The 24,765-nt window shown below is 36.4% G+C and overlaps 1 protein-coding gene across 3 annotated transcripts in view; it reads right to left on the bottom strand.

The window, feature by feature from the left end:
- LOC127496959 (protein argonaute-3) overlaps positions 1-24,765 on the bottom strand; it is a 48,873-nt gene that overhangs the window by 13,149 nt on the left and 10,959 nt on the right. For 2 of the 3 annotated variants that reach the window (XM_051864989.1, XM_051864987.1), the window contains exons 2-13: positions 17,736-17,907; positions 17,538-17,658; positions 15,605-15,813; positions 14,602-14,738; positions 12,079-12,213; positions 11,441-11,528; positions 10,624-10,771; positions 10,427-10,546; positions 5,585-5,728; positions 3,340-3,473; positions 1,542-1,726; positions 1,307-1,466 (exon numbers count right to left, since the gene is read on the bottom strand). In XM_051864989.1, coding sequence (XP_051720949.1) covers positions 1,307-1,466; positions 1,542-1,726; positions 3,340-3,473; positions 5,585-5,728; positions 10,427-10,546; positions 10,624-10,771; positions 11,441-11,528; positions 12,079-12,213; positions 14,602-14,738; positions 15,605-15,813; positions 17,538-17,658; positions 17,736-17,907 — 1,753 coding nt within the window. The remainder of the gene's footprint in view (positions 1-1,306; positions 1,467-1,541; positions 1,727-3,339; positions 3,474-5,584; positions 5,729-10,426; positions 10,547-10,623; positions 10,772-11,440; positions 11,529-12,078; positions 12,214-14,601; positions 14,739-15,604; positions 15,814-17,537; positions 17,659-17,735; positions 17,908-24,765) is intronic. The other variant, XM_051864988.1, reaches the window with a different exon arrangement.

Here is a 24,765-nt window from a genome sequence, read left to right as displayed (position 1 = left end):
AATGTAAAAGTAAATCAGTATTCCACCAAAATAAAAGCTAGAGGATTTGAAATATTAAAAGCTTGAGGGTTTGAACACTTGCGAATTTAAGACATAAATAATAAATAAATAAAAACAGTAATAGCCTATATATTTGTGTCTTCATTTTTTATAATTAGAGATAAAACTACAATACAGTAATAATAATAATAGTTATAATAATAGTTATAATAATAGATATAATAATAATAATAAACTTATTATCATTACTATTATTATTGTTGTTGTTATATCATTAAGAAGTATCTGACAAAATAATTACAACAGTAATAGCCTATGTTTCTTTCTTCATTTCTTATAATTAAAGATGAAACTACTATATAATAATAGATATAATAATAATATTATTATATAGTAGTTTTATATGTTATATAGTAATATATAATAGTTTTTCTCTAATTATAAGAAATGAAGAAAGAAATATAGGCTATTACTGTTGTAATTATTTTGTCAGATACTTCTTAATGATATAACAACAACAATTGTTATTGATGTTGTTGTTATATGTCCTTAAGAAATATCTGACAAAATAATTACAACATTAATAGCCTATATTTATGTCTTCATTTCTTATAATTAGAGAAAAACTATTATATATTAGTAATAATATTATTCATAATAATAGATATAATAATAAATGTATTATTAATACTATTACTGTATTATTGATGTTGTTGTTATATGTTAAGAAATATGACAAAATAATTACAACAGTAATAATCTTAATTTCTTATCAGAGATAAAACTACTATATAGTAATAATAATAATAATAATAAATGTATTATTATTATTATTATTATTACTATTATTATTGATGTTGTTGTTATATGTCGTTAAGAAATATCTGACAAAACAATTACAATAGTAATAGCCTATATTTGCTGTCTTCATTTCTTATAATTAGACATACAACTACTATATAATAATAATAATAATAATAATAATAATAATAATAATAATAGTTATAATAATAATAATAATAAATAATTATGAAATATGACAAAATAATTGCAACTTAACTTATCCAAGACAAAAAAAAAAAAAACATATTAAAACAAAATATTAAATAATTATCTGTTTACTTGCATGTCATGTGACCATTAACCATTTTATGTCAGAGGGGTTCAGCTGACAAAAACATTTGGGAATCCCTGCAATAAATAATAATGATCAACGGCATCAGCTGCCTGTTTAAAAACACAGCCAATGAGCAGAGCCGATTATGTTCTGTCAATCAAAATAAGGCTGGGGAAAATGGTTCCAAACCGTTGATGCGGCACCAGGATGTTGTTGATGCCACCGAGTTTGACGTTGATTTTGAGGCAGAGGTTGGAGAGCGTCTGAGGGGAGGTTTTCACCACGTTCTTCACCTGCACACACTGAGTGGCCATTCCTAGAAGAGTGTCTCCAACACGCTTCACTTCCGCTGCACAAATCAAACGTGTGTTTGTTAGTCTGAAGGCGTTCGGCAGGAGGGCGGCTCTGAGCGTGACGTTCTTACCATAGACGGGTGTTTTTCCTGGAAGGATGACGATGATGAGCTGCAGTCCGGAGTAGGTGTTCTTCAGGTGTCTGAACATGGGCTCCACGCTGTCGGCTCCCTGTGCGTACTTACAGAAACACGGCTGACCCTGGATGGGCATCCCAGCGTCCTTTGAGATCTTACGCAGCTGGTCGGTGAAACCCCTGTGGGGACAAACATAATTCAGACACTTTGAAGTATGTAAAGTACATACTGCACTGGAGATTAGGGCTGCACGATTAATCGAAATAAAACCGAAATAATCATATGGCTTAGTGCGATTATCAAATATAAATATAACACATGCGCTGCACGTTTCAGAGTGAAGCACGGCACTGTGTTCTGTGGTTTTCCTAAAAAATAAAAGTTGTAAATGTAAAAGTTGTTTTTCTTAAATACTTGATTTTCTTATTTTACAGTGAAATTTTAAAATTTCTTATTTTGCTTTTATATAGAAATGCAATTTTTTTTATTTAATAATAATCATTTTATTTATTATTATTATATTAATTAGATAAATCGCAATTAGCTTTTTTTCCTCCACCAAATTGTGCAGCCCTACTGGTGATGGAAAGGTATGTATTTTAATTAAAATAACAACATTTCTTATTTTGTGTTATTTAATAATATTTTTTATTTTTATTTAGTGATAATAATAATAACAATAATAATAATAATAATTATTATTAGCAGTATTATTAAAATTATTAATAACAACAACAACAACAACAATTGCGGTATTATTAAAATTATTAATAACAACAACAACAACAACAACAAGAATTATTGCGGTATTATTAAAATTATTAATAACAATAACAATAACAATAATTATTATTATTATTTTATAGCCATACTGATAAATAATCACAACATTTTGACCAAATTGTGCAGCCCAACAAACAAGCAGAGCACACCTGGAATTTATTAATTTAATTTAATTTAATTTAATTTTTATATCAGAAAAATCTAAATTATTTTTTTCTCCACCAAATCGTGCAGCCCTACTGGTGATGGAAAGGCATGTATTTTAATTAAAATAGCAACATTTCTTATTTTTTTATTTATTTATTTTTTATATATTTATTTAATGATGATAATAATTATAACAACAACAATAATAATTATTATTATTATTAGCAGTATTATTAAAATTATTAATAATAACAAGAATTATTGCAGTATTATTACAATTATTATTAATAATAACAATAATAATTATTATTTTATAGCCATATTGATATATAAACAACATTTTGGCCAAATTGTGCAGCCCTATAAACAAGCAGAGCATACCTGGATTATTTTATTTATTTATTTATTTTTAATTATTTTTAATCATAAAAATCTAAATTAATTTTTCCCCCCAAATTGCGCAGCCCTACTGGTGATGGAAAGGTATGTACTTTTAAAGTCGTCATGAAATCAAAATTGACCCTATCTACTTTGTTAGTGCACATTACTAGTCTTGTGGTTAACAATTAATCCGTGCAAGTTAATACACAGAAAAAAAATAGTTTGCCGTGGTAATCTAAAATTAATTTGTTTCTGCTCTGGAATGGCGTTCCTTCTCTGATGACGTCAGTTTGACGGCTTGGGTTGAATATCCTTAACCACTCCTCTCCAAATGTTAGTCTGCTATGAATGAGGGATGTAGATTCGGTGCACTAAAGTACCGAAGAAAACCTCTACACTAAAGTAAAGTTGGTTGCAACTTCCGGTTCACAAGGACTTTAAGTACGCCAGTATTGACAGTGAATATGGCGTGAGGTCTTACTTGAGAATCTCTTCTCTGCACTGTCTCTGCGTGGCGAAGCAGGCGATGGCCCACATCTTGATCTCCACCCCGGTATGGAACTGCTTCCCTCTCATGTCCCAAACTCCATGACTGGGTGTGGCCACAGTGCGATTCTGTAACGACAGCTCACGGTTGATCTGCTGCACAGGACGTGTGTGAGCAGAAACACAGGGCACACAGATACACCACTGATACTGAAACTGAACATGACTGGAACACATGACGTAGCCCAGAGAAAATCATTACTAGACTGAAGGGAAAAACTCAATTAATACATTAAGTACATTTCACAAAACAAGCCTGTATATAGGGAAGAACGGAGGCAATTATAACACAAAAAAATCTTCAATCATAAGCTAGTAAGATGACACATACTGAGCACATGATCCACTAGATTTCTATACATTTTCTTTTAAATCAAATTATCTGTAAATATCAAAATTGTAAGTTTATCAATCAGTATTCTCAGATTTGTTGCCTCAGTATTGCAGTTTGTAGTCCAATTCATTATCTGCACCCACAGATTTGTAGACTGTTTTTTAGAAATCTGTGCCTACTGAATCATTAGAGCTTTTCACACTTGAACTAGTTAACCCTGGGTCATTCTAAACCGGAATCCTGGGTTATCTTGCTTCATGTTTCACCCTGCTCATGGGGTCAACAATTAATCCTGGGTATTCATAAGCTGACGTTTCACACTGCACATCCCTAAACAATGGGTTAAAGTCCTTATTTGCATATTTGTGGTGTCAGTGTCCCTGATTGGGCGAACGCAGCACACCATGTTTACATAAAGGCTTCAGCGTTGCGCATCCTCATATTATATATTGCCGACTGTACTATCAAGTTTATCCTGAACGGACTTTTCGGACTATAAAGGTAAGAACAAAATGGTCTTTTCTTGTTTCCATGACTGTACAATGCACAACAAGATGAGGCACGCAATTGGCTGTCAGTTGCTAAGTATCTAGTCGTAACATTTTAACACTATCATTTCACATTGTACACATTTGGCACCGTAATGCAGGGTTAACAGTGAAAAAGCGGCTCTAATCCTGCTCCAGAGCAGGGTTTCATAACCCGGGTAAAAAAAACGGTGCTCAACGCTTCTAAATCACAAGTATGAAACGTTTAACGGGGTTAAAAGCTGGGTTTAGAATGACAATAACTCTGAGTTAAGTGTGAAAAACCCTATTTAGTTTTAATATCCTAAAATATTATGCAATTGTAGTTCGAATAAAATGTATTTGTACTTAGAAAAGGGTCACTAAAGCTGTAAACGAGAAATTTGACAAAAAATGCTAATACGTTAATGATGAAATAGTTGAGGATCTTAATAGACCTTAAGCCCAATGTGAATCAAAAAAACTGAGGAAATCTTTTCCTAACATCATTTCAAACTAATAAAAAAAAAAGAAGGATTTTTTAAATACAAGTGACTTTTTGGATGTCCATTATTTTTATTCTTTTTGAAATTTAATCCATTTTATCTCAAGGATGCTGGATAAAAATGAAATAATACATGAATGGCAGATGCTAATATTGTTGCTGGTAGCATACAAGATTTTATCATGGCTGAGGGAGAGATTGTAACACTGGTTATGAAATAATAATATGGCTGAATTGAAAGATATTTAAAATACATAAACATTAATCTCACTGAAGTATCTAATTAAAGACTTGACTTAGCTTAGCAATTTTTTTAGTACATATATTATTATAAATATATAGTATATACAAATATATATATAACAACATGATTCCCAGGGTATGAATGAAATAATAAAATTCATACCTTTAATGCAATGTAAGTAACTTTCTGCCAAATGCATAAATGTTATATAAAAGTGTTATAAATGCCTCCAACCACTTTTACACCATAAGTTACCATTGCCCCCAATCTCCTGTCATTTAAAAAAAGCATGTAAATGTACAAAATAACACAAAATAACACAAAATCATAATTCATTCTCAGACTATACAAACAGGCTAACTAAACTAACTCAAATACTACAGTAAACATCCTTTCATTGATTCATTTTAAGTGGTGCATAAAACCAACAAGAAAAATCACTACAAGCTTGTTTATTTTGGGAGTTATTCCACACTTCACACATCACAGCAGCAGGGATTAGGAGCTGTTAGTTCCTCCAGGAGAGGCTATTCATTCAGACAGACAGACAGACAGACACAGAGAGATGTGGGTGATTGAAAAGAAGGGTACCATAAAGTGCTCTGTGCTCACCCTGCCCCCGTACTGCAGCATGGGCGCAGGCAACACGCGCCCCGTCACGTGGGCCATCTCGTCTCGCACCTTAAACTGAAACTCCTGCACGAAAGGGTCTGCTTCATAGTTAGCACTGCGCACCTGGAAATACACAGACAAGCATCTGTTGACACATTCTGCAAGACTGTCAATAAATTAAAATTATTTTTTCCTCTAGTTAACATGATTCTCAAATATTTTGTATTAAATATGTAGTGCATTCTGTTTTAAAGGTCCAGTGTGTAATATTTAGGAGGATCTATTGATAGAAATGCAATATAATATACATAACTATGTTTTCAGTGGTGTATAAAGACCTTACATAATGAACCGTTATGTTTTTATTACCTTAGAATGAGCCATTTCTATCTACATACACCGCGGGTCCCCTTACATGGAAGTCACCATTTTGTGCCGCCATGTTTCTACAGAGCCCTAAATGGACAAACTGCTCATTGTTTGACTGGCTACTCTTTTCTGTCTCAGACGACGACATCTTTGTCCTGTGTCGGCCACCGTAGCTTCTCTATGTGCTTCGGAAGGGAGGGGTGAGAAGGATTGAGCCATGGTTGCAATTCGCAACCTCACCACTAGATGCCGCTAAAATTCACACACTGAACCTTTAATGCATTTAGTTTTAATGCATCTAAATAAAACAAGCATGCATAAAACATAAAACAGCATGCAACTTTACTTAAAAAAAATACACCAAATGTGTTTTACGTTGCCTGTGATGTTACAGCTGTTCTCCGGTACTGTTATCATTTATGCTATATTTATGTTTTCTGAATAAAACAGCATAGTTCATCATCAAAAAAGATAGATAGATTTGAAACATCATTCATGCATGAAACGCAAACAGTGCGGGCCAATTTTCACACCTTAGTTTAATACTCAAGATTATGGATTACAAATGTTACAATTTGTATTGTTACAAATACCTGTAACAATTAGTTAAGAAAGCAAAAAACAACAGTAAAACAGATACTTATCTTAACAATAATTAGGTTTATAATTAGCACTTATCAATTAGCAGTGTTGTTGTTGTTAACTAAAAGTATTGCAAATTGTTTTTAAAGCTGAAAAGAAAATAAATAAAACAAAATAAAATAAAAAAATTAGGTTAAAAAATTAAACTTTAAAATGTTGCTTTGCCAACTAACTAAAATAAGTTACTAAAGTTATAAAAACTGAAATAAAAATAAATTCAAGCTTAACAGAAATACAAAAACAAATAAAAATGACAAAAGCACAAACAAACTAAAATGACAATGAAAATTGAAAATATACTGTAATCTATAATAATGTATAAATAATACTAAAATATCACTGTCTGTTAGTCCTAAAATGAATAAATCTTAAAGGTGACCTATTATGCCCCTTTTACAAGATGTAATATAAGTCTCTGGTGTCTCCAGAATGTGTCTGTGAAGTTTCTGCTCAAAATACCCCACAGATCATTTATTAGAGCTTGTCAAATTTTTTGTGTGTCCCTTTAAATGCAAATGAGCTGCGGTCCCCTTTCCAGAAGAGGGCGGAGCTTTAACAGCTCATGCTTCGGTTGCTCAACAACAACAAAGCTGGAGAATCTCACGCAGCCAAAATGACCCAATTATAGCACTTAAACACGGAAAAAGTCAGATTTTCATGACATGTCCCCTTTAAAACATCCAAATATTTTAAATCAATAAAACTAGACATGATAACAATTTTGAACTAATAAATGCTAAAACTGCAGCTTTAATTAGCCATAATTCAGATTATATAAGACTTCATAAAACTCTGAAATGAAGAAACTCTCCTGAGACTGACTGAACAAACAGGATGTTTGTCAGAAACGTTTCTTGCCACAAGCTAATATAGATCCCAGCCTAGATCCTGCTGTACTTCGGAGTGTAAAAATACTCTCAACCACGGTCTCGAAGTGAGACTTTTTCATTTGGTACATTTCACTGGCCTCGTCAGTTGCATTCCACCTACGCGGTCTCTCCGCTCTTGTTTGGAGATTTCTCCATCTAAATGAGAAATCAACCACGGCAACACGCAGTCAGCTGCTCTGATTCAGCGCCTGATTGGCTGTCAGTTTAATAAGGTATACAGAGCAGCAGTGCTTCAATCACACATCACTAGCTCAAAACCGACGGTAGCGGCAGCAGACTGTAAATCTTCAGGGAGTGAGGTAAAGAGTTCAGATCACAGCTAATCTGCTCGCAATAAAGTCAGTGCTCTGAAATCGCTGACCTCCATTAATGCAGACAGTAACCTGAATTCGTTCAGATCGACCACACGGATGGCAGGAACATGAGGGGAGAGGTTTTAATACACAGCTGAAAGATCTTTTGAGATCCTCAGAAGTCTGCATCTGGATTATTATAGTTATTTACACCGATCAGGCGTAACATTACGACCACCTTCCTAATATTGTGTTGGTCCCACTTTTGCGGCCAAAACAGCCCTGACCCGTCAAGGCATGGACTCCTCTAGACCCCTGAAGGTGTGCTGTGGTATCTGACACCAAGATGTTAGCAGCAGATCCTGTAAGTCCTGTAAGTTGCGAGGTGGAGCCTCCATGGATCGGACTTGTTTGTTCAGCACATCCCACAGATGCTCGATTGGTTTGAGATCTGGGGAATTTGAAGGCCAAGTCAACACCTCAAACTCGTTGTTGTGCTCCTCAAAACTTTTGCTTTGTGGCAGGAGACATTATCCTGCTGAAAGAGGCCACAGCCACCAGGGAATACCGTTTCCATGAAAGGGTGTACATGGTCTGCAACAATGCTTAGGTAGGTGGTACGTGTCAAAGTAACATCCACATGGATGGCAGGACCCAAGGTTTCCCAGCAGAACATTGCCCAAAGCATCACACTGCCTCCGCCGGCTTGCCTTCTTCCCATACTGCATCCTGGTGCCATGTGTTCCCCAGGTAAGCGACGCACACGCACTCGGCCATCCACGTGACGTAAAAGAAAACGTGATTGATCAGACCAGGCCACCTTCTTTCATTGCTCCGTGGTCCAGTTCTGCTGCTCACGTGCCCACTGTTGGGGCTTTCGGCGGTGGACAGGGGTCAGCATGGGCACCCTGACTGGTCTGCAGCTATGCAGCCCCATACGCAACAAACTGCACTGTGTATTCTGACTTCTTTCTATCAGAACCAGCATTAACTTCTTGAGCAATTTGAGCTTCAGTAGCTCGCCTGTTGTATCGGACCACACGGGCCAGCCTTCGCTCCTCACCTTGGCCGCCCATGACCCTGTCGCCGGTTCACCACTGTTCCTTCCTTGGACCACTTTTGATAGATACTGACCACTGCAGACCGGGAACACCCCACAAGAGCTGCAGTTTTGGAGATGCTCTGACCCAGTCGTCTAGCCATCACAATTTGGCCATTGTCAAACTCGCTCAAATTCTTACGCTTGCCCATTTTTCCTGCTTCTAACACATCAACTTTGAGGACAAAATGTTCACTTGCTGCCTAATATATCCACCCACTAACAGGTGCCGTGATGAAGAGATGATCAGTGTTATTCACTTCACCTGTCAGTGCTCATAATGTTATGCCTGATCGATGTATATATGAAATGGAGTGGAACGTGGACATGTAAGTATAGGAGGGTTGGACTTAAGCTTTGAATGTTTAAATATTGTTTAAGTGGAGCAAATTGTAACATTCCTAATGCACACGTTTTATTTTTCATTATTGTATGTATTTTGTACTTTTAAAACACAAGATGTTTTTCAGTTTTGTAGTTGATTGTGACCAAATACCTTTTTGTTTTTATCAGCCCTACAAAAAAAAAAAAGAGCTATGCAAGTGTGCATTCTGTTTACTGCTTAGTGCTTAATACACCACAGGAGGCTGTACTGTACTAACTAGTGGACTAAATGCAGCTAGGTGAAACAAACTGTGATTTGCACTACAGTCTGTTCAAAATAAAATAAAAGAAACCTAGCATTGTGGATTTGTTGCTTTGTCTGGTAAGTAACACTTTAGTTTAGGGTCCAATTCTCAATATTAACTAGTTGCTTATTAGCATGCATATTACTATGATATTGGCTGTTTATTAGTACTTATAAAGCACATATTAATGCCTTATTTTGCATGATCATATTCTACATCCCTAAATCCTACCCAATACCTAAACTTGGCAACAACCTTACTAACCATTAATAAGCAGTAATCAGGGGTTTGAGGCAAAAGTTATAGTTAATAGTTAGAATTGGACCCTAAACTAAAGTGTGACCATTTTTCCTATTGTACTGAAATCGTACCGAACCGTGACCCCAAAACTGAGGTACGTACCGAATCATGACTTCTGTGTACCGTTAAATCCCTACCATCCAGTATAATAATGTTTGCTATACTAGAAATTTACTGCTAAAAATGTTTATCATGGATTATCACTCCATACACCCATATAGCATTATTTTCAGCATGATATTCAGTATATAGTGCAGTCATCTGTAAACATTCAGCTATAAATAATCCACTCTCATATGTTCACTAAACTATATTTTAGAAAATAAAATAGGGGCAATAGTATGGAAGCACATATATTTTTCCATACCTAGAAATCAAATTCCATACTTTTCTATCCTGTGTATGAACCCTGTAACTTGATGTACAAAAATAACTAAAACTAAAGTTAATAAAAAAAAAAAAATAATAAAAAAATAAAACTTTAATTAAAATTAAAATGGAAAATATCAAAACAAATTCAAAACATTAATAAAAACTATAATAGTCTCTCAATGACACCAAAATAAATCACTTTAAAGGCACCAGTAAGTGACACTCACCAGTCTGCTGATCTCCTCCTGTCTGTCTGGTGCTGATCGTGCCGTGGCTTTGATCATGGTGGATGTTTGATTATCTGTCAGTTTCTTGATGCACCGCTGCCCTGCTACAATGTTACACACCTACGAGAACAGCAAACCATATAAGAACAGAGAACGTCATCTATGGCCATCACAGTGGTGCGGATGACAGGACTCACCTCCAGGGGCAGGTAGGTGTGTTTCTGCTCCTGGCCCACCTGTAGACAGGGCAGGTGGGGGTATTTAAGCTGCAGGTTGTACTTCTCTCTGAAATACTGAGCTACTGTTCGTTCTACAGTTTGGCCATTCTCCAACTGCAAAGGGAACCTGGAAGAAATCAGGAAACTTGATCAAACAACAAACCACCACTAGAGGGCATCAAAAAAGCAGAGCTAAACTGCCTCCTTCAGTCCAAACATTTGGGCTATGTTTGGAATAGCGCACTACTGTTTCAGCAGTACACACTATGCATATTGTGAAATGTGCAAATATCCTGCATGCACTGTGATGAGGTCATGTGGCAACAATAAAATATACTACATAATACGTAATTTTATTACAGTGATAAGAATCATCATTAAAAGTATAAAGAAAAGAAAAATGCTTTAATGATAATTATGAGGAAAATGTAAGATAGAATTCATGTAAATGTAAATAGATTTCAATTTATTTATTAAATTTAAAAAAATAAAATACACAATTAAAATAAATAAACAATTAAAATATTTTAAAAAACAACTGAAATAAAAAAAACAATTGAAAAATTAAAAAAATTAAAATAAATAAAAACAATTAAAATAAATTAAAACAATTAAATAAAAACAATTAAAATAAATTAAAAAAATTAAAATATAAAAAAATAAATGCAAAAAACAATGAAAATAAATGTAAAAACAATTAAAATATATAATTTAAAAAAATATGAGATAGATAGATAGATAATCAATATAATGTATCGGCATAACACGCTTCACTTCCTCCGACGGTTTGACTAACGTTTGGTGGCTGGCAGGGCGGCGGGTCACATTGCAGACCCGGTACTTCCTCCGCATGGTTCCGCAGTGTGTCACCTCCACCTTCAGACCTGCACATAAACCAGCCAATGAGAAAGAGACAAGCACATACAGGGGCTGGACAATGAATCAGAAACACTGGCCAATATAGTTTTGGAGGTTTCACGCCTATATATGCCAACCTCAAGGACTACCGAACCATTCTGGAGGACCATGTGCACCTAATGGTTCAAACATTGTACCCTGAAGGGGGTGTTGTGTATCAGCATGATAATGCACCAATACACACAGCAAAAGCTTGTGACAGAATGGTTTGATGAACATGAAAGTTGAACATCTCCCATGACCTGAACAGTCACCAGCTATTTTGGAGAAGCAAGTCAGAAAACGTTTTCCTCCACCAGCATCACATAGTGACCTGGAAAAGGAATGGCTCAAAATCCTTCTGGTCACTGAGAAGGACTGGTATCTATCATTCCCAAGATGAACTGATGCTGTATTGGCTGAAAAAGGATGCCCTACACCATACTAATAAATTAATGTGGTCTAAAACCAGGTGTTTCAGTCTCATTGTCCAACCCCAGCACACATAAACACACAGGAACACACATGCACACATACCTTTGATTTCTTTGGTGAATTTGACTCTGTGGGAGTCTGTGAGGGGGCGAGGCTGCTCATCAATGTTGTGGATGTCCAGTACCTCACACATGAACTGAATAACTGGCTGTGCTTTGTAGAAAGCCGTGGCTGACACTGCGAGACAAGAGATGAAAACGGATGAAAACGCAGTCCAAATCATCATTTAGAAGAGGTCACGACGAATCAAATTTTCATTATGAAAACACACTAACTTTCAATACATTCTCTGCTGTGAAAAAAGACCATTTATCAGTGGTGTAGCAGCATTAAGGTACTTTTTACACAGGGAAAATTTTTTATATATATATATATATATATATATATATATATATATATATATATATATAAATATATAGACATGTATAGGCATTGTTTTTGCCTATACATGTCTATGTACAGGCAGCATTGAGGTACTTTTTACACAGGGAAAAAAAAAATAAAAATTATATTATATATATATATATATATATATATATATATACACACACACACACACACACACACACACGTATAGGCAAAAACAATGTTTTTTTTGTTGTTGTTGTTTTCATTCACCAATCAATTTTTAGGTTTCAGGATTTTTTTTTTTTTTTTTTTTTTACCAAAGATGATTCTCAACTATGTTATAAAAATATAACAGAATGAATTGATATACCACTTTACTTTATGCAATATGTGGGTAAAATGCCATACATTCAATATATCTATACACTGTATCTAATTTGCATATTAATGTGTTCTTGGAGCAACGCGTAATGAAAAAAGAAGTGTAATAATGGGAGTAATAGTTGGTAACATTTTCATAATAATATCTAATTTTTCATAGGAATATTGATATGTAATTTACTTCCCTGTTCACTTGTTGTGTCTCCTAAAATGCCTGATAAACATGATTTAAGTCCTGGTGTCCTCTACAGAGGTCATGTATGAAATCAATGCCCTGTTTTGTAACAGAAAGTCATATTTTCATTAGAAACCATAACATTTTCCTGAGATGTTGATTTATAATAAACAGTTTGAAAATTAGTCCGATTTAAATGATAATTACAAAATATTTCTATAAGAGCACTAAATTTGATCATTCAGTCATTTTTAAAGACCAAGGAGAAGTTTTTGTCCTGGTGAAACCTCCAAACATTTGGTATCTCTGAACGTGCTCTTTACAGGACATCCAGACTGTTAAAACTGTGACATGTATGGTGTCAGAGAAATCTACTAAAATATAACATCCTCGTACATGGACAGAGGGACCCAGGAGGTTAATTATCATTTTAAGAGGTCTAAAATTTGGCATCAGAACACAGGAATCAGCCTAATGTGATTATTAAAATTCAAAAGGCTATGGTTTAATTCGATAAATGTGAGCTCTGCACATTACAATGTGGTAACGTGGCACTGTTGTGCATTCCACAGGCTTGTGGTTTCAAAACAATGTGCAATCGATGAATACTACACATTTATGCCAAGCGATCGCTTATCGTCTTCTGTTGATGAATTATGACAGTGTTTACTTTATGGTGTTTGTATTGTAATATGTTTTAGATGGTTGCAAGAGTGCATATTTTATCTGCTGCTGGTTTTTGACTGAGCAGCTGGAAGTTGTAAAGACATTTCAAGATAAGAGTCCCAGTTTATTATGAGCTTGTTTATAGTTAAAGTTCCAAATTATGCAGAATTTTTTTTCTTTCAGGTTATTATTCATATTTCGTAAACCTGACATTTAATTCAATGTTTAAAATACATATAATTCCGTAATTAAATAAATGCAGTTTGAAGCATAAATATTTAAAAACCTAGTGTACTTTTTGTATTCAAATAAATTAAATGATTTTGCTTGTAAACGTCTCCTCGTACCCCTTTATTAAGAAAAAACAAATGATTTGATAAATTTCACTGCACCCCTAAAGTTCTTTAAAATGTTAAAATTAGGAGCACATGTGCTCCTTGGGAAGAAAGTAAGTGTAAAGCCCTGTATTGGGTGTTTAGCTGTAGGTTCTCCCCCCATTTCTAATTTGACTTCACAAAACTTTCAGCGTACTAAAATATCTGGTCCAATAAAGATGTTGCTCTTTATTAGTCCTGTGAGAAAACAAACACAAATGTTAATGTGAACTCAAAGCTGATCTTTCGCGCTCTTTCTGAGCCCATTCACTCCATTATAAATGTTACAATGAGCTAGTGAAAGGAGAGATGATTTCAGACGGTTAGACTTTTCCCTGCCCTTTAGTGAGGAGGGGGAGGAGCAGGCGATGCAACCAATTGACTTGTGAGAGATTGAGAGCGGGAAACATGCAGACTGAGAGACAGAACTGGTGAGCTTTGAGAGAGAGAGAGAGAAAGCGAGACTCATTTAACGCCCCCCTTCAATCAAACAAACCCCCACCCGCCATCTTTCAGCCCTTCATCCCCACGGCAACAGTGTGAACAGTTCCCACACTCTGTGCTAACACACATGCTGTCCACCCTGGCTAAGCCTCGTCAGGAAACTCAAAGGGTGCGCACCGTCAATGTTGAGCATCATCTTCCACATGGCTGGCCGAACAGACTGGTGGAAGCCGAACCACACCTCTCTGCCTCCACCCAAAGGATGGTCGTAGCCCTCCGGGGCAGAAAAGAATGAGCGGCCCACGGGTGTGTACCTGAGAGAAACAACCACAGAATGTTATTTATTTTATTAGGGATTTAGTGACAACTGTATGAACCCACCAGTTGACAAGTTACAGTAAATTAAAAAAAAAAGGTTGAGAAAACACTGGAGTTGACATGAAATAAAAATCAACCCTATTTATTTTCTTAAAGGCGACCTATAATGCCCCTTTTACAAGATGTAATATAAGTCTCTGGTGTCCTCAGAATGTGTCTGTGAAGTTTCAGCTCAAAATACCCCACAGATCATTTATTATAGCTTGTTAAATTTGCCCCTATTTGGGTGTGAGCAAAAACACACCATTTTTGTGTGTGTCCCTTTAAATGCAAATGAGCTGCTGCTCCCGGCCCCCTTTCAAGAAGAGGGCAGAGCTTTAACATCTCGTGCTTCGGTTGCTCAACAACAACAAAGCTGGAGAATCTCACGCAGCTAAAATGGTGATTGTCAGTTACGGTGTTCAGCCTTACATTGTTCAAACCGGAGTCGGCGCAGCTTAATTTTTTTGTTGATAGCATGATACATTTTTTCAGGATTCTTTGATAAATAGAAAGAGCAAAAGAACACTATTTTTTTTTAAACACAAATCTTTTGTAACACTATAATGTCTTTACTGTCACTTTTGATGAAGTAAAGTCAATCACAACTTCCATTTCATGTCAATTTTAAGCATAATTTGTCTGCAGAAGCCACTTGTGTTGATATTTTGATATCTAATGCATTGACATATGCACACTGTGTTCAAATAGTTCTGAGGTCACAGTTTAACAATAAAATATATGATCTGAACTGTAAATGTAGGAGTGTCAGGGTGACCAGCTAATGTTTGTCTGTGTGTGAGACATTTTGGAATACACTCACTTCATGGAGGGCAGATGCCGTAGAACCACATCCACAGCGTGAACTGGGTTGGTGCTGATTGGCTTGTCCAGCTCCAAGGGCTCTGACATACTGCGACCAGTTAGTACCTCGTGCAACAGGTGCCAGCTCACCAGGGACACAAACTTAATACTGACTTTAAAGGGTCGGTCCTTGCCCCCTTCCCCTGGCAGAGTAACATCCAGATCCACCTGTGGACACATAAGAAGTACTGCATCAACACACTAAAAAAAGAGTGGACAATGGGTATGTCAATGTAAAACTCTTTGATCACATCTAATGTGAATAACACAGGTCTGTAGAATTTGGGGAAAAACTGGGGGGGGAAAAAAACTGCTTATTTGTAGCTTACTTGTAGTAGGACTGCACAATTTGGCCAAAATACTTTGATTAAAATACTGTGTTTATACACCGATCAGGCATAACATTATGACCACCTTCCTAATATTGTGTTGGTCCCCCTTTACTGCCAAAACAGCCCTGACCCGTCGAGGCATGTACTCCTCTAGACTTCTGAAGGTGTGCTGTGGTATCTGGCACCAAGATGTTAGCAGCAGATCCTTTAAGTCCTGTAAGTTGCGAGGTGGGGCCTTCATGGATCGGACTTGTTTGTTCAGCACATCCCACAGATGCTCGATTGGATTGAGATCTGGGGAATTTGGAGGTCAAGTCAACACCTCAAACTCGTTGTTGTGCTCCTCAAACCATTCCTGAACCATTTTTGCTTTGTGGCAGGACACATTATCCTGCTGAAAGAGGCCACAGCCACCAGGGAATACTGTTTCCATGAAAGGCTGTACATGGTCTGCAACAATGCTTAGGTAGGTGGTACATGTCAAAGTAACATCCACATAGATTGCAGGACCCAAGGTTTCCCAGAAGAACATTGCCCAAAGCATCACACTGCCTCCGCCGGCTTGCCTTCTTCCCATAGTGCATCCTGGTGCCATGTGTTCCCCAGGTAAGCGACGCACATGCACCCGGCCATCCACGTGATGTAAAAGAAAACATGATTCATCAGACCAGGCCACCTTCTTCCATTGCTCCGTGGTCCAGTTCTGATGCTCACATGCCCACTGTTGGGGCTTTCGGTGGTGGACAGGGGTCAGCATGGGCACCCTGACTGGTCTGCAGCTATGCAGCCCCATACGCAACAAACTGTGATGCACTGTGTATTCTGACTCCTATCTATCAGAACCAGCATTAACTTCTTGAAATTAACAATTAACAATTTGAGCTACAGTAGCTTGCCTGTTGGATCGGACCACACGGGCCAGCCTTCGCTCCCTACGTGCATCAGTGAGCCTTTGCCGCCCATGACCCTGTCGCCGGTTCACCACTGTTCCTTCCTCTGAGCACTTTTGATAGATACTGACCACTGCAGACCGGGAACACCCCACAAGAGCTGCAGTTTTGGAGATGACCCAGTCGTCTAGCCATCACAATTTGGCCCTTGTCAAACTTCTAACACATCAACTTTGAGGACAAAATGTTCACTAGCAGCAGTAATATTATAAAGAAAGTAAAATTTCACTGTAAAAAAAGATTTTAAAAAGATTTACATTACAACAGTACAAATTACAATACTTGCTTAATCATTTATGGCGTTTATGGCAATTTATTTTCAAACATTTTTATTTTGATAGAAAACCCCTTAAAGCTTCACATTTGTTGAGAACCACTTCTCATTACAAGTTTGGGAAGATGGTTGACTTAGAGCAGATGCAGAGATCGCACATATCGAGATTTTGGATTTATTTTGATTTTATTTATTAATTGTGCAGCCCTAGAATATCATGATGATTTTAATGTGCAAATTTCCTACAGAACGTGTCACTGGATAATTTGTGCATCCAAACAGAGTGCAAAAGTTGGCGGCTCACTATCTTTTTAAACAAAGCGTGTTGTTCCTTACCCCAGCGGGCGCCACAGGCAGTGGGTTGGCGGTGTAGAGACTTTTCTTCCCATCATAAACTGGCCTTCGATCCCCAAAGATGGTGACTTTAAAGTGCTGCACCATGGAGTCCACAACCTCCCTGCAGAGACAACACTCATCAGGAGGGCGTCTACAGGAGTCACTCATAAACTTTGAGCAGTTTCCCAAACATCCTACCTGTTCACACGGCGTGGACACTTCTCAGGCTTGATGTCGACCTCATACAGGTAGACATCCATCTTGGGGATCTCCACCTGGAAGCAGTTGGCCAGCAGCTTGATGGGTTTCCCCATGGTGCCATAGCCGGGCCTCCGTGGCACGGAGAACAGGGACTGGGCCCCAACGGCTCCTGAAGTGAGAAGGACAGAATAAGATAGACAGTGTTACACCAAGCTATAACATAACTGGCCAGGCGAGGTGGATGTGTCCTCAATGAAGTACAGCTTTCAAAACAACACCGCAAAATTAAACCACATGGTACAAAGCCAAATCACTCCGATTATATAATGAACGAATGTGTCAACACTTCAAGCGCCTGATGCAACGCACCTTCAGCTGATGGAAACCCTGTTCCTATTTTTGTTGCACTGCTACTTCAACCAGTTATTACATTTTTTTTTTAGAAATTGTTATATATATATATATATATATATAAAATAAATATCAAATATTTAAACATCAAATATTTAAACATTTAAATATTAAATATAAATTAAATAGAATGTGTGTGAATAGACTTTTTTAAATAAAATTTAAATGGTTAAATGTATTTGTTATATATTTAAATAATACATTTATTTATTAAATTATTATTAAACTTAACAATAATACTAATATTAATAGTAATAATAAATCATCAATTTTATAATAATGATGATTATTAAATAATATAATATTTAATAACAATAATTATTTTAAATAGTAGTAGTAGTAGTAGTAAAAAACAAAAATAAAAATATTATATTATATAATAATAATAATAATAATAATAAATAATGACAATTATTATTATTTTTATTATATAATAACAACAATAATATATTTTCAAAGCTAGCTTGTAATGACATAAAGATGCTGAATCAAATCACATTCTATGCTAAAATAAGTTCTCAAAACAATGAGTAAGACTTGCAAATATAAAAGTGATAAATTATGTTTATTCATGGGCAGACTACAGTCAGTTAAAGCCAATTACATCATCAATTGGACCTCAAGTCAGTGTAAACGGAGGTCAGTTCTGAGTTTCACAGATCCCCTGGCTGAGCACCGGCACCATTTCAGTACAAATTGGGAAAGAGACGAGGTATGAAGGCTGTGTGCAAGTGGCAAAGACGAAACCATTGCTCTCAACAGACAGCTGATGCCTACAGAGAGATGCTGAAAATTTAATACCGGTTTCATGACTGAGTTTGACAGTGATTGCAGTTAATGGTTCCCTGAATGAGAGACGCCTAGGGCAGATTCATCAGCAGACAACTTCCACTCGTGGGCCTTGTGAGAAGAAAAACAGAGTTCAGCAATTTTGTGGAGGAGGTAGGGAAAAAACACAAACAGATGCTGGTGATGCTCAATGAATCAAATGTTGCCATTCTCAGAAATGGGATGTCTGACCCACGAGTCACTTTTGTGCTCTAACTTCAAGCTGTATTAAACTCATCCTCATGGCACACACATATCCGGCCACTTCAAATACATCTCTCACCTGCATGGGCAGTGGTTAGATTTCATCAATTTTAGAGAAGTTAAAGATGATGGTTACTTCCTTTGCCAGCTTAATTGTGTGAAGATGGGTTAGAGCAATACCAATAAATCCAATTTGATAAGATACAAACTCTGGTACCTTAATAATAAATCAAAACTTTGATACAAACAGACTATAGGCTGACTATTGAATATGCATGACAGATTTGCATATCATGTAACGGGACCAATTACCAATCCATTTTGATATATGCATGTAATCTGTCATGTTCAGAGAGATAAGACCAAGGCTAAGACAAGTCAGCAATGTCCAAATGCATTTCCAAATATATTCTCAAATATACTTCCAGAACATAAACATAATATACATACTTTTCCTTCTCAAATCGAAGTATTTTATGCCCCTATACATTAACTTCACATCACAACTGTTATTAACAACTACATGAACACATTTTCATTAACTGAAATAAAAAGAATTGTGTTTCTACAGTAGCCCTAAACGGACAAACTGCTCTACAGAGTGTGTTTGCTTGACTGGCTACTCGTTGCAGATGACGACATCTTTGTCCTGTGTCGGCCCATGTGCTTCAAAAGGGAGGGGTGAGCGATGGACTGAGCCGTTGGTTGCAATTCGCAACCTCACCCCTAGATGCCGCTACAATTTACACACTGTACCTTTAACCTTTAACGACTTGCCTTCAATATACATGAATACAAAAAACGAACACAAATGGTGCGTCCCAAATATGATACTTAAAGACAACAGAAGTATGCTATACAACCAACAGTAATCACATGTTTTCTCCATATATTTCTCCAGTGATATCAATAGGCCAGACAAAATAGGACAACATTTTAGGTAAATGCATGAACTTCAATTTTAACACTGCAAAATACTGAAAAACCAACAAAAACTAACAGTCAAACACTGAAAAGCAATGAAAGCACAAATAAAGGCAAGACATGTTTATTTACATATCATATATTCATATACAACAGTAATTTATACTTTACATAAGTGATCAAAAAAAGAGGATTTAAAACATAAAAATTAGAGAATAAAAAAAGAATACAAAAATAAAAAGTGCAAACTGAGAACTGATCAAAAAGATAATAAAAACCTGTGAATATAAGTACAAAATACAACAAAATTCAAAACTACAACAATACTGAGTGTTTGGTTAAACGGTCCAACATGTTCCGGTTCAACAAATGGTGCAAATTTGGAGCAGTTTGTCCAAACAAAGGGAGTTTTTGGTAAACCTGAATGGAAGGTATCATTAATTTCACAATTCCATTTGATACCACTAGCAGAAATGACACACTTCGCCTTTAAGATGACAACCCAATGCGTCAAAACGCAAGCTGTCTGGCTTCTGCAGCACCATCTAACAAGATTCTGGTAACGAGTAGAAGTTTACCGAAGGTTCAGTCCGGCATTACCCACCAAATGGCCTCAGAGATCTGTCTGTGCTAAACGAATGTCAGGCTGAGAGTGATTCATCCCGGTTTGACTCATAACCGCTGCTCAAGAGGCCAGTCATCAAAGCTGAAGAGAGCAGAGTCACGTTTTAAAAAAAGCTAGAAAAACAAGAATCACTCACAGAATCTGGCGAGGGTCAGACTGAATCATTAGCTGGTGTGTGTAATAGAGCGCAACCGTGGGCTTCCAGGACAAAAACTCAACAGAGAAATTGATTTTTAGCGATAACGTATAAACCCTTCACGACAAACCTAACATGAAGAAGAGGTTTGCTACAAAATAATCATTACTCATCTTTCTTTAGGTTGCTCTGTCATTTTTATTTTCCTTAAAAAAAATGTACCGTTCAAAAGGTCAGAAAGTTTTTTTTTTTAAAGAAATAAACAGTTTTATTCAGCAAGGATGCATTGAATTGATCAAAAGTCAGAGTAAATACATTTATAATGTTACAGATTTATATTTCAAATAAATTTTGTTCTTTTGAACGTTGTATTCAAAGAATCCTGAACAAAAATTTATCATGGTTTCCACAAAAATCTGAAGCAGCACAACTGTTTTCAACATTGATAATAATCAGAAATATTTCTTGAGCAGCAAATCAGCATATTACAATGATTTCTGAAGGATCATGTGACACTGAAGATTGGAGTAATGATGCTGAAAATTCAGCTTTGATCACAGGAATAAATTACATTTTAATATATATTCACATAGAAAACAGCTATTTTAAATTGTAATAATATTTCACAATATTACTATTTGTAATTTGAATTTCATAGCGAATGAATTTCGTCTTGATAGACACAAAAATCAATCATTAAAAATGCATTTACATTTAGATCTGCTAAATAAATAAATTAGCCAAGTTTGGTGAAACTGATGTATTCCAAAAACATTTGATTTATAAAGTTTCAATCATACAATGAATAAACTTCAAATACATTGTAATACCATCAATTAAATTCATCTAGTGAAGGTATATATTGAACAATTGTTTTTATTCAATTACATAAAATTGATATTGATTCAATATGGAGTCTTATTTTCTAACAAATACTTTTTAGCCTTGAATCAAATGTTGTGATTCATCTCAGATCTGTTAGGTTCAACTGCACATTAATGGGAAAAAGGCAGCTGAAAAAGTGGGCGCTCACGGTTCCATGGCTGCTCTTTCAGGAAGCTGGTTCCCTTTTTCACCTGGTGGGCCTCTTACAGCAGACACAGGCCACTCAGAGGGACCCCAGCCTTTCACACACAGCCAGACGAACAGGGGGGTCTGAAACTCCAGACGATTGTCTCTTTGTCATGGAAATCACCCTCTGCCTCCAGCAGACTGATAACGATTTGATTCTACACCAAACGCAGACTCGTGTCCGGCTCTACTGGACACATTTGGATTCAGACCTAGGCTTAAGTGGGTGACTGGGATCTTGGGAAATGTCTGAGCCACGCTCGGAGTGGGTGGAAGAGGAGGCAGCGAGGCCAGAGGACGATGCTTTTCATCCTCCGCACATGCAACCACACACTGTACTCTACAAATGAGTCATTACGCCACACTTCCTTGACTCTGGTCTCAGGGCAGAGCTTATTTTCCCATCGCCGCCCACTCACGAGCATACGTGCACCGCTCACGCTCACGAGCTCACGGGGCTACAGCGTCATCTCCGTTGAGAGGGAAACATAGTCAAGCGCCAAGGCCGCTCAGATAAAGAAAGGAGAGAAAACAAGAATGAAGTGTGTAGAGATCAGAATAGGCCTGCTGCAAGAAATCGTCGCTCAAATAAGCTTTTGTGCACAATGGACGTCACATAAGCATGTCAAATGTACCAGTATTTTCATACAAAGAAATAAACTAGTTTCTCTCTAGTATAGGTAGAAACAACTCAACAAATCTGTTTCCTATTAAAGGATTAGTTCACTTTCAAATGAAAATTACCCTATGATTTACTCACCCTCAAGCCATCCTAGGTGTATATGACTTTCTTCTTTCAGACGAATACAATCGGAGTTATATTAATAAACATCCTGATGCTCCCAAGCTTTAAAACCACCTGTTTAAAGCTCAAAAAAGTGCATCCATCCATTATAAACGTACTCCACACAGCTCCGGGGGGTTAATAAAGCTCTTCTGAAACGAAGCGATGCGTGTAAAAAATATCCATATTTACCAAGTTATAAAGTAAAATATCTAGCTTCTGCCAGACCGCCTTCCATATTCAACTTACGAAGAAAGTGTAATGCCTCTCGCAGTTCAAAATGCTTACACTACGTCTTACGCCATTCAACTTACGAAACAAGCTTAACTGACACGATGTCAGTTACACTTTTTCCATAAGCTGAATTTTAAAGTGAACTAATCCTTTAATTACTTAGACTGTGGTAACCCGCTATAGTCTAATTAATACAGTTTCATAATAATCCGAAAATATTTTTCACTTCTCATAATAACATAAAGGATCAATAATTAATTGGTGGTGTGACAAGATCTCGTGAGATTAAAATGTGGTGAAAAGCCGTCTCGCAATATTGAGGGTGAAGGGTGAAATTAGGATATAATATGTCACCACTAAATTTACATTACGCCTCCTCTGTCGTTTTGCTTTTTATAGAAATAAAAACCATTTAATTCAGTTGCTTCAATTCCATCCAGATCATCCAACATGAGCTGCAGAGTCATACGTATTGCAGCAGGAATCAGAATTCACTGATCAGTTGACGAGAGTAAGTGACGAGATGACTGACAAGACCATGGCGGAGGATTTGTTGCACAACAGAGCCAAAAAGTGTCTGACAAATGTCTTATCTTGTAGAATGCACTCTCAGCACTGCTGCTCCCTATTCACAGAGTACACGCGATCGCAAAATCGAAAGCGAAAGTAAAACGCGAGCTTGCATTCAAACGTAATTTCAATACCCCACATTTTGAAAGGGGCTCCCTGATGCGTGCAAAAATCTCTCAATATGAAAGCTATCTTAGGCTGGGCTGTGTAGTTGTAACCATCTCTCATCTCTGTATCATGCATGAAGAAAAATGTGGTCTCTATTTGCACTTTGAATATTGAGGGAGTACTTATGATTGTACCGTTTGCACTTAATAAGACTAAGAGAAAACTGTGTTATTCATTTTTATTTATACTGTTTTTATTTCTATGATCAATTTGTGGAAAGGAGTTCAGTTAGGAGGTCAAAAGTTCTGGAAGCTCATAAATCATGTACAGTAAGGTGTGAAGAGACTCATATGAAATCATACAGGAGAGAAGCCAGTCAGTTGAGTTTGTGGCAAAACCTTTTACAGTGCTTGAGTATTGTTGTCTTTTACTGCATAATTCATACTCAAAGTAGAACTGAAATGAAATTCATTACAAGATGATTAGTTAAAACATTTCAAATGCACCTGCAGACTACATTGAGGATTTCTTAAAAATACTGTAAAAGTCTCGCCTCATTCTCGTCACACCCCAATCATTAAATATTTAAACTTAAAAATAATGAATTATTATGAAATACTATTTTTATTTTACAGTGCCAGTGCAACAATAGTAATACATTTCTTTCTTAGAGACAGTAATAAAAATAGTAATAATAATAATACCATTATTATTATTATTATTATTTGGCTTCTTAAAAATAACAAAAAAAGGTTTGAGTCCACTTTAAGGTCCATGCTTAAGTCAATGCAAAGACATTTATTACTCTGTTCAGTTTGGTCACTGAATTGGGATTGGGCTCTGAAAGTGCAACAGATTGATGCATTTAATTTTAAAGTGTACACAATTTGAATACGTTTTGTTACATTGGTATTTATTTCTGAATGTTTACTTGAACACTTGACACCGTTGTTACATCTCCAATAACGACATATCAGCTTAACCTACATATTTGCCTATCGTTATCGCATCATGGTTACAGTTCGCTGTCAAAGTTCAGGTCATTATGTTCTGAAAGCATGAGATCGTCGGAAATTACTCCGTAATTTCAACATCCTGTCATCAAAATGCCTGTAAAATTTGGGCAGAGACA

This window comes from Ctenopharyngodon idella, chromosome 16 (assembly GCF_019924925.1).
Source record: "Ctenopharyngodon idella isolate HZGC_01 chromosome 16, HZGC01, whole genome shotgun sequence".
Classification (NCBI taxonomy): domain Eukaryota; kingdom Metazoa; phylum Chordata; class Actinopteri; order Cypriniformes; family Xenocyprididae; genus Ctenopharyngodon; species Ctenopharyngodon idella.
Note: the sequence above shows the minus strand (reverse complement) of the source record. Positions and strands in the feature narration are given on the sequence as shown.